Genomic DNA, 14,259 nt, shown 5'->3' on the forward strand with positions numbered 1-14,259 from the left:
GCCCTGCCCAGCTCTTGTCCCTCCATGTGCTGGGGGCAGGCAGGCGTGAGACCTGGCCCGGAGCCACCCCATCCCCCCCCCCAAGAGGGGGCTGCTGCCTGGGAGTCCTCCCAGCGCCCGCGGGGGCCGGGAGCCGGCCCTAGGACCGGCGGGGCTGCCCGGCACCCACGTGTGCCCTGTCTTGCAGGTGAGACTGTGGAGATGAGAAGGTGGTGGACACTCGCGATGGAATGGGATCGTCCTACTGAGCAGCCGCCCCCGCCCGCCCCCGCCGTGCCTGCCCACGCCAGCGCCTCCTTCCTAAGTTCTTACATCACACTCAACCCGGTGACACCACAGCAGAGACCCAAGAAGTCGGGATGGCTGTTTCCATGGACACAATCTCCATAGTGACAATGTGGGGGGAGGGGGGAGGGGAGGGGAGACGGGAAAGGGTGGGGGGAATGACAGGGAGGGATAAAAATATATATATTATAAATCTATTTTTAGTCTGGAAAGACTTTGTCTAATGAAAGGTGCGCTATCCCTTTTGATTCTATTTTAAAATGACCCGGTGGAGAATTCCAAATTCGCTCCCGCAGCAGTGAAATCTGAATACGAAACTGAAGGAACACACTCATCTCCTGAGGACGCGCGTGGCGGCGGCCTGGAGCTCGGCTCCCTGCCCCTGCCGGTGCCCGGCCGGCCGCTGCCCCACCGAGCGGCCCTGGTCGTGGTCGGTTTGTCACAAGTGGGGTGCTTGGGGAGGGGGGGACTCCATGTTGCCCGGCGTGAGAGGATGATGTTTCAACACAAATAAATTTTTTTCATTTCCAGAAACACTATTTATTTATTATTTTTTAAATTTTTATCTTTTGGGGGAGATGAAATTGGCAGATGCCCCAAGGCCACAGCTGTGTCCCGGGTGACCGGCCGGTGAGCGCCCCGAGTCCCCCGCCGGGTGGGCGGGAGTCCGAGCTGGAGGGGGGCGGGCGGGTGGGTGAGGGCGCCAGGGGTGCCCCGGGGGGGCCCTTTTTCTTTTCGCTTTCGTTTTTGTAAGGAAAGGGGGGCCTGTCTGCGGAGCAGCCCCTCGCCACAGGATTCTTTATGTTGTGCTGTTTTGTTTGTAAATTGTATAATTTTTAAATATCTGAGTTTTAAAAAAAGAAGAAAAAGTACAAAAAAATCTTGTTAAGGCCTTAAGAAGGGGTTAGTGCATCTTTCACGGGTCACTCGGCCATGGGGAGAAAATAGCTGTTTCACAAACAGTTTTATTTAAAAAAAAAAAAAATTCAAAAAAATAATAAACTTCATTTTAACCTTGTTTCCTTTTCCGTGAAGTGTGACGTGCGCGCGGCCCTCCCCGCCCCGAGCCCCCCCCCCCCCCCCCCCCCGGTGGCTTGGCTCTGCCCCCCACAGACCCCCGGCCTGGCGGTGCCGGCCCAGCGCGGCCCGTGGCGCAGGGCCTGGGCGGCGGCGGCGGGTCCCCTCCGCCAGGGGAGGCCGTGTTGCCCGTCACCCCTGACTTTAACGGTTGTGAAACCACAAGGCGGCGCTAGTGGACTCGCAGGGACAGAAAGGCCGGCAGGGACGTGGAGCCGGGAGAAGCCGGCAGCGCGGCCCCCTCCTCCCGCGGGGCCCCTTCCCCCCCCTTGGCGCCCACACCGGGTCAGCGACAGGGACGGTCCGGGCGGCGAGGGCGCCGCCGCACAACCCGGAAAAAGTCTGGAGGAAAATCTTTCCCCGCCAGCAAGTGTGTCCGGGACGTGCCGTCTCCCCCCGCCGCCCCGGCTTGCTGGGGTGCAGAAGGGGGCGCGGGCCCGCGCTGGCCTCGGGAGTGGCCGCTCGGGCGTGGCTGTCCGTGGACAGCAGGAGACGGCGGCAGCCCGCGTGCCCTCCAGCGCCTGCTGCTTCTGACTTCGTGGAATGTTGAGGGGCTTTCTGGTTTTTTGGAGCAACTTTAGTGGGGAGCAGAAGGAACGAGGCCTGTGCCCCCCGCCCGCACGTGCACAGCCCCCCACTGCGCGGGGCTGGGGCCGCAGCGTGGCGCGAGGCTCCCCCTCGGGCGTCCGCGCCGCGCCCGGCAGGCTGGCCCCGCGCGCCCAGCTCGCCCCTTCGGGAAGGCGGGCGCGGCCCCGGGGTCCACTCGGCGGGAGACGCCCCCGCTCTGGCGCCGCCTGCAGGGAGCCCCGGGCGGGGGAGCCCCGGCCTGACCGCGGACCGGCCCCTGCCCCCGGGAAGTGTGGTTAACCCAAGAGCACGAAGCCGGCGGGCCCGAGCGCCGCCTCCCGGCTCCGACCGCTCCTCGGCCCGGCCTAGGCCCCGCCCCGCCCCGGCGCCCCCGCGCCCGCCCCGCCGGCCCCCGCCGGCCCCGGCCCCGGCCCCGTCGCGGTGCCCGCGGCCGAGCGAGCAGGTGAGGCCCGCGGCGCCGCGCCCCCCGGGGCTGCGGGGGCCGGGCCCGTCCCGGGGGCGCGGGCGGGGGCTTCCTCCGGGGGGCCGCGGGGGGCCCGGGGGGGTCGGGCCGGGCGGGCGCGCCCTTTCCCGGCGCCCCCGCGGGGGCCGCCCCGCGCCTTGGGGGGCCCGGGAGCCCGCCGGGGCGCTCGTCCGCCATCTTGGCGGGGCCGCGCGGACGCGGGTCTGGGGGCGGTGGCCGGGACCCCTCGGGGCGCCCCCGCAGCCCCGGCGGCCGCGCCGGACGAGCCCGCGGGGCCTGAGCGTCTCGGGGGGACGCTCGGCCGCTGGCCCGGGGGGCGGCGCCGCGCGGGCGGCGCGGGGCGAACTTTGAGCCGGGCCCGGCGCTGCCGAGACTCCGCCCGCCGAGCCGGGCGCCGGGGCCGCGGTGCGCAGCGCCGGCCGAGCCGCTCCCCGCGCTGGCGAGGCCGCGGCCTGGAGGACCGGCTGTCGGCGCCCCCGGCCGCACTCCTTGGGGTGCGCGTCACCTTTCCAAGGCACGGGTCACGGCCCTGACGAAAACGCACACCCTCCCGCCAGCCGCCCGCAGCCCCGGCCCCCGGCCGTTCTGGGGCCGAAGTCGCCGCCGGCCGGGAAGGAGCTTGGGCTCAGGCCCGGGGAGAGGCCGCAGGCTGGTCCTGGAAGTCCCTCGCGTGCCGGTGGGTCTTGCCTTCCCGGTCTGTGGAGTGGCCTCAAAACTGGTCTCCCTGCTTCCCAGGGACCCCAGAATCCCGTCTTCCCCGGATTCTTGCAGAGCCAGAGTGTCCAGCTGCCTCCCCCTCTGCCCGCGTTACCGCCTGCACAGGCCAGGCCAGGCCATCTTAACTGCCAGCCCTGCCCCAGCCGGGGTCAGCGGCTCCGGACCCCCAAAGCACTCTCCTCACTGCTGGCCTGGCCTGGGAGTGCCCTGGGGCAGGGCCCAGGGGTCCCCCCACCCAGGCCCAGGCCACGCCCATCCCGGGGCCAAGGCCAGCTGCAGGAAGGGCCAGGACAGGAGATGCTCCAGCTGTCTTCAGAATGAGAGCTTGTCTCCCGCCCGGGCTGCGCAGGCTGGGGACGGGCCGTCCGCCCTCGGCCCGCACCTTCCCGTGTGAGTGGGTTTTGGCTTCAGAGTTCCCATCCCCTTCGGGGAGGAAGACTCTGCCTCCGATCCCCCCGTCCAGCTGCAGGTGGGTGTGAGGCCAGTGGCCGCGACCCTGCCCTTCATGGTGCGGTCAGCCCCCTGCTTGGCGGGAGCAAGAGGCCGAGTGAGAGGGACAGTGGGACAGGCACGGCTCTAGGCGGGAGGCGGCGCTGGCTGGTGTGGCTGCAGGGAGGCCGCTGGCCTTAAGGACCACAGAGGCTGAAGGGAGGGGGCTGGAGCAGGGGACCCCAGCCTAGGAGGCGGGGAGGTCCAGAATCCCCTCTTTGTGGTCCTCAGCCGGACCAGGAGGGCACAGGAAAGGACATGCTCCCCGCTTGATTCCCAGCCCCTCGCCTTCCAGAGTTTGAGGGGCTGATGTTCAAGCGCAAATGGTCAGAGGAGGCGGCAGCCGCTGCTCTGAGGTCAGACACCCACGGCCGAGCTGACGAGCTGACGGCTGCTCAGCCAAGGGAGAGCCCCCAGCCCCACCCGGCTGAGTCTCCTCACAGCCATGAGATCCCGCCCGGGGTCCGGGGAGCCCAAGGCCAATCTGCAGCAACCCTAGGAGGGTATCAGGGTGCCAGGGCCTAAACCGCCCTACTGCCCCCACCCCCAGAGTCATCCTTGCCAGGACCAGGTCGGCCCGGTGGCAAGGCCAGCAGCCAGGGGGGCATCCGCACCTGCAGCCCCGGGAGAGTCGGGGGGCGGAGGACCAGTGCTGCGGCTGCTGAGGGGCGCAGTCTGTGGCGCGGGATGAACGTAGCGTCAGCATTCCCGAGCGGGCCGTCCTGGGTGTCGGTGGACTGGGCTGCGGAGCTGCATCAGGGAGTCAGTGACGCTGGGAGGTGAGGGGACGCCAGGAGCTCTGCCCACGCCCAAGCCTCCATCACTGTCGCCCCCTGCAGTGACCAGGCCGAGCCAGCAGAGGAGGCGGGAGACCGATGCCGGACAGGGCTGTTTTCTGGGGACAAGGGTAAAGCCACTTTCGGGTCCACGAGCCTGGCGGGAGGTTGGGGCCAGGTCAAGTCTGAACACCCCTTCTCTGAGCACACAGGCCAGGAGAGTGGGGTGAGTGACCTGGGGGGGGGACTTGCCTCTTTCCCCCACTCCTATCCCCACCTACGAGCTCGTGGGCAGGACTGTGGGACACCCTGCGCCTCCAGGCCCCTTTTTCATCATCTGGCTGCCAGTCAGCCCCACCGTTGGCTCAGAGCAAAGTCCAGGCTCAGCTCCGTTTATAGAGGGCCTGGCAGGGCGCCAGGTGGGGTGGTGGCAGGGCCTGCCTGTCCTGGTCCCGGTGCCTGGGTGGAGACAGGCCAGCGGTGCCCGGAGGAGCCCGGTGAGCCCTGAGGAGCCATGGCGCTGCTGACCGGGGACACGCTGGGGCTCCTGGCCGTGGCCGTGGCCGTGTTCCTGCTCCTCGTGGACCTCATGCACCGGCGAGCTCGCTGGGCCAGCCGCTACCCGCCAGGCCCCACGCCTGTGCCGGGGCTGGGCAACCTGCTGCAGCTCGACTTCAATAACGTGCCGTACTCCATGAGCCGGGTGAGGAGGGGGCGCGTCCTGGGGCCTCACGAGGGCCAGGCCCGGGTGGGGAGAGGCCGCGGGCTGGACAAGGACTGGGCCCACAGGGGCGGCAGAGGCCGAGGCCCCGGGGGGCGGGCCCTGGTGAGGGCTCAAGGACACGCGCAGTTTTCCAAGGAAGGTCAGAGAGGGCAAAGGCCGGCGTGGGGTGGACTCCCCAGCTGGCCAGGCTGGCGTGGTGTGAGTCGGGTCTCTTGGACTCTGTCGGGGGCGAGGACAAGAGAATGGGGAGAGGACGCCCCGCTTCAGCACCTGTGACGGCAGGGGAGAGAAGTGCCGTGACGGGTTCAGACTGTGCGCCCGGGGGGTTCTTGCTCCTCGCTGCTCATCCTGCGGCCCTCGCTTGCTTCACCTGTAACATGGGCGCAGGCCCCGCTCGCCGACCCTGGCCTGCAGCCGGTGCGCGCCGGTGACCAGCCCCAGCTGGAGGAGGGATGCACCACGCGGGATGCGATCCCAGGCTTGGGGTTCAGATGCAGCCCACGCACCCCCTGTCTAGGCAAACCGGGGAGCCCCGGGACGAGGAGACCGGGACTAGAGCAGGCGGGCTCAGGCCTGCCTGACCCCACGACCCTCGGCTGCAGCTTCGGGGCCGCTTCGGCGACGTGTTCAGCCTGCAGCTGGGCTGGACGCCCGTGGTGGTCGTCAACGGATTCGCGGCCGTGCGAGAGGCGCTGGTGGACCGCGGAGAGGGCTCCTCCGACCGCCCACCTGTGCACTTGTTCGAGCACCTGGGCTTCGGGCCGCGCGCCCAAGGCAAGCGGAGGGGGCAGCGCGGCGGACCCCGTGGGCCCAAGTGGAGGCCGCGACAGTCCCGGCGGGAGCGTCTGCTGCGGCCCAGCGGGCTTCGGGGAGGATCGGCGGGGCCGGCCCTATCGCGGGGTGGGCGGGGCTGACGGCGCGGGCGGAGCCTGTGTGGGCGGTGCCCGAGGTCACTGGGGGCTCTTCCTGCGCCCCAGGATTCAGGGGGTCGGGAAAGAGCAGAGGGGCGGGCGCGGCCTCCTGATCAGCTTGTTGCCGGGATGGTGACCGCCGCGACCACACTGGCCTGCGCCCTCCTGCTCACGATCCTGCACCCCGATGTGCAGCCTGAGCCCAGCCTGGGGACAGGGGGGGGTGTGCGCGAAGGGGAGACCCAAGCGCGCGCGAGCTGTGAGGCGGGGCTGGCGTGGGCGGGGCCTGGACGGAAAGGGGAGGGGCCGAGTGGGCGGGGCGGGCTGGGAGGAAAGGGGTGGGGCCTGGACCGAAGGGGCGGGGCGGGCTGGGACCTCGGCCAATTGGGCACGTGGGGGGTCGGGGGGGGGGGGAAGAGGGATGAGGCGGGGCAACAGCGCACGGGGGGCGGGGCCAGCGCTCAGCCCCGCCCCTCCCCGCCCCAGGGGTGGTCCAGGCGCGCTACGGGCACGCGTGGCGGGAGCAGCGGCGCTTCTCCGTGTCCACCCTGCGCGACTTCGGCCTGGGCAAGAAGTCCCTGGAGCAGTGGGTGACCGAGGAGGCCACCTGCCTCTGCGCCGCCATCGCCGAGCAGGCGGGTGAGAGCTGGGGGCGGCGAGGGGGGGGCCGGGCGCGGGAGGAGGCCCCCCTGACCTCACTGCCCCCCCAGGGCGCCCCTTCAGCCCCCACTTGCTCCTGGATAAAGCGGTGGGCAACGTGATCGCCTCGCTCATCTTCGGGCGCCGCTTCCAGTACGACGACCCGAGCTTCATGAGAATCGTGAACATGATGGAGACGGCCCTGAGGGACGACAACATTCTCCTCCAGCAGGTGCGGGCGGGGGGCCAGCCCGGCGGGGGGACAGGCGCGCCCCAGGACTCCTGGGCCCGAGCTAGTTACACCTGGAAGAGCATTTGTGCACACGAGGCGGAACAGGAACGTTGGCAGCCCAAACAGTTCAGAGTTTAGGTCTGTCCTGACAGCTCTGGCCCAGGAAAGAGGGCCGGGAAGGGCACTTGGGGGAACAGGTGGACGGTGGGTGACCTGGAGGCAGCGGGGCTCATGGTGCAGCAGGACCCCAACCCTGGCCCCACAGCTGCTGAACTCCATGCCGGTGCTCCTGCGCATCCCCGGGCTCGCGGCCAAGATACTGGAAGGACCGAAGCTCTTCATGAGCACCCTGGGCGAGCTGCTCACTGAGCACAGGCTGAGCCGCAGCCCAGACCAGCCGCCCCGAGACCTGGCCGACGCCTTCCTGGACCAGGTGGAGAAGGTGAGGTGTGGGTTGTGGGCCCAACGCCCGGTGATCAGGCTCTGAAATGGTAGGGGAGAGCTGGAAATATTTGGGGTCTCCTACCCCAGCCCTGAGCCCACCCTCTCTGCACCATCCAGGCCAAGGGGAACCCGGAGAGCAGCTTCAATGAGGAGAACATGCGCATGGTGGTGTCTGATCTGTTTTTTGCCGGGATGGTGACCACCTCGACCACACTGGCCTGGGCCCTCCTGCTCATGATCCTGCACCCCGATGTGCAGCGTGAGCCCGGCCTGGGGCCCTGGGGAACGGGGTGATGCATGGTAGTGGGAGCATCTATGCCCCCACCTTGGTTCGGCCTCCGGGAGTTCTGATCAGAGGCCCACAGCTTAACCGGTCCCCGTGGGCCCAGTCCCCTGTCTGGGGTCAGGAGGAGGTGGGCGTGGGCCTGTGCCGGGTGCTCACAACTGTGGGGACGCTTGTCTGTCCAGGCAGAGTCCAAGAGGAGATCGATGAGGTGATCGGGCAGGGGCGGCGACCAGAGATGGCGGACCAGGCCCGCATGCCCTTCACCATGGCCGTGGTCCACGAGGTGCAGCGATTCGGGGACATCATCCCTCTGGGCGTGCCCCACATGACTTCCCGAGACATCGAAGTGCAGGGCTTCCTCATCCCCAAGGTAGGCCTGCGCTCTCCTCCCCGATTGCACCTCCTGTCCCTGCTGGCTGCTGGCGGGTGGCCAGGCGGCACCTGGACTGCTCCCGAGCCGCCCAGTCAGAAATTCCAGCGGACCCGGTGTGCAGCCTGGTGGGGATGAGAGCAGAGGCGGGGCCTGCCCTGTCCACACCCAGCCCCGGTCGGGTGGGGAGACAAGCTGAAGCTGCCAGTGTGGGGGAGCCCCGGCACGCAGGACAGGTGGCAAGGACGCCTCTGGGGGCAGGCTGCTCACCAGCTGTGTCAAGGAGACATGGAGCTTCCAGAAGTTTCCTGGAGTGCCAGGTGTAGTGACCAGGAAGCAGCTCTGTGCCCGGGGTATTTGGCGGGGGTGGGGTGGGGTATCTGGCTCCCCCAGCCCAGAGCACACCCATGCCGGGCCTCTCCCCCAGGGGACAACGCTCTTCCCCAACCTGTCCTCGGTGCTGAAGGACGAGACCATCTGGAAGAGGCCGCACCGCTTCCACCCCGAGCACTTCCTGGACGCCCAGGGCCGCTTCGTGAGGCAGGAGGCCTTCATGCCCTTCTCAGCAGGTGCCCGGGGAGCCCGGCCGGCCGGCCGAGGGACTCGGGAGGTGGGGGGTCCCCTCTCGGCTCACCTGCCCCATCCCGCCACAGGCCGCCGCTCGTGCCTCGGGGAGCCGCTGGCCCGCATGGAGCTCTTCCTCTTCTTCACCTGCCTCCTGCAGCGCTTCAGCTTCTCCGTGCCTGCGGGGCAGCCCCCGCCCAGCGACCGTGGGGTCTTTGCCATGCTGGTCACCCCCGCCCCCTATCAGCTGTGCGCAGTGCCCCGCTAGCGGGGGGCAGCCAGCCCCCACCCCACTTCTGTGCCGGGAACCCCGCTGTACAATAAACCAGCCTGTGGCTCCGGCCTGACCTGGCGGGCCCGCACCCCCTCATCCTGGAGTCACGGGGCCTCCGCAGCCTCCCCAGCCAGCCCACCCCTGCCGCTTGCGTCTGTCCTGACCTTTGCGTTCATGTTCCGGGGTGGCCACCTGAGCCCGGGCCGCTGTCACTCTCTGCCCCGTCACGTGGAGGCCGGCGCGGCTGTCCTGGCGGCTCACGAGTCCACGCAGGAGTCTTCCCCGGGAGTCAGGCAGAGCAGAGGACTGGAGGGACCGAGGGAGTGGACACGGACGCCTTGGGTGTGAGGGGCTGTGGCAGAGTCCCCAGAACTCCCCAGATGTGGGATCCCCCGCAGGTCACGCTCAGCAGGCTGATGTCGGGGCGTCGGTCTCAGGGACAGGGGGTGGCCGGGCTCGACCAGGCCGAGGCTCGCATCGGCCCCAGAGCGACGTGGGGTCAGCACCTAGCCCGGCGGCGGTGACCTCCTACCGCAGAGGCCATTGCTCTCCAGGAAGCGCCCTGGAGAGGTCATGGTTTGTGGGGTGCGGCTCCTGGTGCCAGCGCCCCGGGCTGACTCGCCGGCCTTGTTGTGTCATCATGGGATGGGGCCGGACGGATCATCCCAAACCGGGCCGGGCGGGGGTCACCGTGCCGCCAACCACGGGTCCCGGTCCCCGGCGCAGGACGGTGCGTCGTCCCATTTGGATGAAGTGTTGAGGAAGCTCCGCGCGGCACCCGCGGGAGCCGTGTCCGGTCCATCCCCCCAGCGGTCCGGTAAAGGTCCAGGGCTCCGGACCACGCGGCACCGCGGGGCTCTGTCCGTTGCCCGCAGCCGTGCTCCGGGGCGTCTGGGGTGGCCCGAGAACGCCGAGCCTGCGCTGCCGCCCGCCCCTGGTCTCGGAGCAACGTCTCCTCGTGTAGACGTGAAGCCCGTCAGTACAAAACGGATGGGGGGTGTTTCCTTCTGTGACTTTTTGGGGCGTGTGTTTTGTTCCCTGACTGTCTGGCGTTTCGTACGCAAGTTGGGTCTGGCTCTTCTCAGAGACGTGATTTGCCGGCTCTCCCTCTCTGGGGCCTCTCGTCCTCTGCTGTCCGGTAGCCGTTCATGTTCACGAAGTGCAGTTTCTCGGCGTTTTCTGTCTCTGTGCAGGACCATGGCAAGAAATTATTTCCAAGCAACAGTTTGCTGCCTGACCTGGGTAGAAACGAAGCACTAGGGAGCCAGCTCTTGAGGAAAGAAAGTGAATGTTCTCCCCTGACGACCCTGCCGGGAGAGAGAAGGCAAAGCTCCAATGTGTCTCCCCAGCGTGGAGGCCAGGACAGGTTTAATAGAAGTGGGGGCTGGAAGGAAGAAAAGGAGGAACCCGAGGGTTATGTGCTTAGAGTTTGCACCATGGTGGCAAAGTGATCCCCGCTAGATCGCAGCAGACACAGCCAAGGCCCCGAGGGAGGGACAGAAGCGGAGCTCACGCCAGGACCAAGCCTCTGGCAGGAGGAGCCGGAAATACTAAGTGAAAGTGTTTGTAGCGATTCAGGGGCAGCATAGCCCACAGAGAGGGGCTGGCCGCTGTGCAGGCTCAGACACACGCCAATACAGGGGTTCTCATGCCCAGCGCTGCACTGGTAAGGGGGCCTGCAGACTCGGCGCGTAGGCCAGAGGTTGCACTGCCGAGAGCTTTAGGAATCCGTGTGCAAAACAAGGAAACTGGTGCATCCCGAGGCCCAATACTGAGCAGCTACAGCCTGCGTTGGTGCCACTGCTATGAGGCTTGGCTATTCAGAACCCCTGCCCTGCCCATCCCAGGACAAACCAAAACAAAGGAGCGCGCTCACAGCGTGGAGTTCGCCCCTGTTATGCCAAAGGGCACCCAGGGCAGGGCTGGAGAGGATAAGCTCGCAGGCTGTGACCTCATTCCAGCTGGAGCCCTTGCCCAGCCTTGCATCTAGTGGTCAAAGATCGCCTAGCATGGAAGTGGGCACTAGACTACGAGCCGATAAGACCGAGAGATGGCATGCAGAGGGGCCCCTGAGCACCCACTACAACTCTGGTACCCAGGCCCGGGAGGGGGACTGACTCCCTGACACCAGAGAGGGCCCGTCGGTGCCCTCCTGCCCCAGTCCTCATTTATCCTGTGCCCTCGCCCATGCCAATTGTCTGATACTCCCACGGATGCCAGAAAACAATCTGACAGTTTATCCCTGTCTATAAAAATTTTAAATGTGAAAGTAGAATATGCCACAACTGCTGGGGAAAAAAGAGAAAGTAAACAGAATACAACTGCAGAATATGACAAAGGGCACTCGAGGTAACAAATAAGTTGAACGCCTCCCTGGTGCGTGGGGGTAAAGTCTCAGCGCTATCAAGCTATTGCCAGCCTCTGAGGCCTGGGTTATCCCCTGCCAGGGAGCAACCCACATGGCGCAGCAGATCTCTCCTGTCTCCCCGCTGCTCCCCTCAGCCGTGTGTTTCAGTCAGTCCACCTGTCCTGTTCCCCGCTCTGTCTCTGGTGAATCCTCTGACCTCCCACCCCCACCAGCACCTCTGATCTAAACCCCAGCTCTTGTATGCATAAATAAATAAATCTTTAAAAAAAATTATAGACCAATATCCTTCAGGAACGCTGATGGAGAAATTCAACAAATGCTAGCCAATTACAATTAATGATTTATCACAAAGGTCAAGTGGAATTAATCCCAGGTATGCAATAATTGTTCAATATACATAAATCAATCAATGTAATACATCAACAAAATACAGATAAAAATTATATGATATCCGGCCACCCCTGGTGGGGCAGCAGTTGAGCGCTGGGCCGCCGGCAAGGGTCCCACAAAAAAAAAAAATTATATGATATCAATTGATACAGAGCAAGCATTTGATAAGATTCAACACCCTTTACCTTAAAACCACTAAATAATATGTGAATATGGAGACCTATCTCAATATCTCAATATATTAAAGGCCATATATTACCAAAAAAGAACAACCAAATAATACTTAATGGTGAAAAACCAAAAGCTTTCCCTTTTATTTAGGAACAAGATAAAGATGTCCACTGTCATTGCTTTTTAACATTAGAGACGTGGCTAAAGCATTCAGACACTGACAGGACATAAAGGGACTCTAAATCAGGAAAGAAGGGAATGATCATGAATCGCAGATGACATACAGAAAATCTTAAATACTTGGCCAAAAAGCTTTTGGAAACAAGCTATTAGATGCACACAACAAAATGGCAGGCAACAAAATCACCATGCAACAACCCACAGTCTTTTTTATACAAACAATAAGCAAAGGAAATTAAGGAATACCTCCATTTATAATTGCTTCACAGAGAATCACATACCTCAGAATTAATCTACTAAGATAAGAGACCTATAAAGTGAGAATTACAAAATGTTACTAAAAGACAATGACATAAGGAGATGGAAGGAAATCCCATGCTCACGGATGGGGAGAATCAATATAATCACAATCACTATCTTGCTGAAAATAATATATAAATTTATTTTTTTTTTTTTTTAAAAGATTTATTTATTTATTTATACAAGCACTGGGTACAGTCAGAAGCGCGGGAGGGTGAGAGAATTCACCCGAGCCAGAGCGGGGAGCAGAGCAGGCAGAAGGACCGAAGGACACTGCTGAGGGGAGCAGCGGGCGGCAGGAGAGGTCTGCACACCATGTGGGACCCTCCTCCGGTGGCCAGGGAGCAGCCGGGGATCGAACCAGCGCTGCAGAGGCTGCGGGCAGCTTCGCAACCCAGCGCTCAACCGCTGCACCACCAGGGAGGCCCCTGAAAATAATATATAAATTTAATGGAACCCCCCATCAGCATGCCAACAATATTTTCCAAAGAAATTGAATACAAAATATAGGCTATATATGGAACCAAAAAGACCTCAAGTTGAAAAAGTAAAGCTGAGGAAAAGGGAGAAAAATGAAGGAATCCTACTGCTTGAGCTCAAATGTTACACTAAAGCAACACTGCTAGAAACAATATTGTATAGGCACAAAAATAGATACACGGATCAATGGAACAGAATTGAAATCCCAGAAACACACGCACACACATTATGTCTGTGATAAAGCAGCTACGGGGGGAAACGACCGTCTCCTTATATTTTTTAAAAATTTTTTAAATTATTTATGCATACAGGAACTGGGGTGTAGGCCAGAGGTGTAGCGGGTGAGAGGATCCACCAGAGAGAGTGGGGAGCAGAACCCGCAGACTGAAATGCACTGCTGAGGGGAGCAGCGGGGAGACAGGAGAGGTCTGACGCGCCATGTGGCTTGCTCCTTGGCTGGCCGGGGATCAAACTCATGCTGCAGAAGCTGCGGATTGCTTCACAGGGCTGTGCTTGCGCCACCAGGGAGGCCCCCGCCTTTATCTTAAACATGTAAAAATGGAAATACTGTGCGGCCCAGCAGCCCACTGGACACCATGTGGACATGAAGCCACCAAACACCGCACCCGTCTGTTCCGCAGCGTGCTCAGCTGTCACGCCTGACGGCTCAGACCAGGAAGGCGCGCAAGTGCCCAACGAGGGGAGGCTCCTCACGGAGACCAGCTCCTCCCACCGTGGATACTGCTCGGCCATAGGAGAGAAGGAGACGCCGCCATTTTCAACACAATGTGAAAGGTCCATGCAGGGGCCAGGAGTGAGGAAGCCCCCAAGAAAATAGCAACATGGCCCTGGCACCAGGACCAGTGACACCATCAAACCGAAACTGACGCCATAGACAGGAGGAAAACAACTCGGCTCCACGAGAAACAACCTTGTTCCGCCTAAACCTGCTTCCCCCGCTGCCAACCCAGTTGTCCTGCCTCACCTCTCCTCACCCTACGGAAGGGCATTTCCCCCCACAACAGACTCCCTGTGGGGGTCGGCGAATCTCGCCCGGGGCCCAGTAAAGTTTCTTCCTGTTAGAAACTGGCCTGGCTTCCTCTTGACCGCGCCGAACATTTCAAAATGGAGGGGGTCTGGGAGAATTCTTTGTAGTAAAGCAATGCAAATAATACAAACAAATAGCGGACATTTGCAGAGCAGATAATTTCACAGCCTAAAATGCTGTCCAAAGCCAGGGGTGGCTTCTGGTTTCAGCGGGGCCTCAGGTGCCCACAGAGCAGGAGCGGCCGCGCAGACGGCGGCCGGGGCCGGGAGGGTCGCTGGAGGCCCAGAGCCCTGCCTGAGGACCAGACAGGCCCGTGTGCCCCCAGGGGCAGGAGCTCAACTTACGTGGCTGAAATAAATAATCGAGGTAAAGACAACCAAATGAAAGCGTCTGCGTCTGGGCCAGCGCCGTAGACGTTCCCCGGCCGCCAGGCGCGCACGGAGGAGGTCGGAACCCGCGGAGCGAAGGTCAGGGGACGGCTGG

General features: G+C 63.4%; 3 protein-coding genes across 10 annotated transcripts in view; all 3 read left to right on the forward strand.

The window, feature by feature from the left end:
• Window positions 1–408, forward strand: part of TCF20 (transcription factor 20) — a 140,270-nt gene extending 139,862 nt beyond the window's left edge. For 7 of the 8 annotated variants that reach the window (XM_037513433.2, XM_054695999.1, XM_054695996.1 and 4 more), the window contains one exon: window positions 188–225. Coding sequence is in view for 1 of the 8 variants with exons in the window: in XM_037513435.2 (XP_037369332.1) it covers window positions 188–205 (18 nt within the window). In the remaining 7 variants the exon portion in view is untranslated. Of the gene's footprint in view, window positions 1–187 lie in introns of all 8 variants that reach the window. The other variant, XM_037513435.2, reaches the window with a different exon arrangement.
• Window positions 226–4,914, forward strand: LOC129146043 (zinc finger protein ZIC 5-like). Its single transcript, XM_054696836.1, has 4 exons — window positions 226–327; window positions 2,971–3,089; window positions 3,185–3,520; window positions 4,459–4,914. Exons 1-4 carry the CDS (start codon window positions 226–228, stop codon window positions 4,901–4,903), a joined length of 1,002 nt encoding a protein of 333 aa, XP_054552811.1. The 3' UTR covers window positions 4,904–4,914.
• Window positions 4,910–12,366, forward strand: LOC119247190 (cytochrome P450 2D17-like). Its single transcript, XM_037513436.2, has 9 exons — window positions 4,910–5,098; window positions 5,722–5,893; window positions 6,517–6,669; window positions 6,741–6,901; window positions 7,167–7,343; window positions 7,463–7,604; window positions 7,814–8,001; window positions 8,429–8,570; window positions 8,655–12,366. Exons 1-9 carry the CDS (start codon window positions 4,910–4,912, stop codon window positions 8,831–8,833), a joined length of 1,503 nt encoding a protein of 500 aa, XP_037369333.1. The 3' UTR covers window positions 8,834–12,366.
• Window positions 12,367–14,259: the final 1,893 nt, after the last annotated feature.

Source organism: Talpa occidentalis, unplaced genomic scaffold (assembly GCF_014898055.3).
Source record: "Talpa occidentalis isolate TD23 unplaced genomic scaffold, MPIMG_talOcc4v2.1 talOcc4.16, whole genome shotgun sequence".
Classification (NCBI taxonomy): Eukaryota; Metazoa; Chordata; class Mammalia; order Eulipotyphla; family Talpidae; genus Talpa; species Talpa occidentalis.

Excerpts from the sequence above, each read along its gene's own strand:
- LOC129146043 (XM_054696836.1), top strand. The coding sequence starts at position 226 with ATGGAATGGGATCGTCCTACTGAGCAGCCGCCCCCGCCCGCCCCCGCC. Across the intron at positions 328-2,970 it reads CTTACATCACACTCAACCCG|CCGCCCGCAGCCCCGGCCCC; the intron begins GTGACACCACAG and ends CCCTCCCGCCAG. Across the intron at positions 3,090-3,184 it reads TGGAAGTCCCTCGCGTGCCG|AGCCAGAGTGTCCAGCTGCC; the intron begins GTGGGTCTTGCC and ends GGATTCTTGCAG.
- LOC119247190 (XM_037513436.2), top strand. The coding sequence starts at position 4,910 with ATGGCGCTGCTGACCGGGGACACGCTGGGGCTCCTGGCCGTGGCCGTG. Across the intron at positions 6,902-7,166 it reads ACAACATTCTCCTCCAGCAG|CTGCTGAACTCCATGCCGGT; the intron begins GTGCGGGCGGGG and ends CTGGCCCCACAG. Across the intron at positions 8,571-8,654 it reads CTTCATGCCCTTCTCAGCAG|GCCGCCGCTCGTGCCTCGGG; the intron begins GTGCCCGGGGAG and ends ATCCCGCCACAG.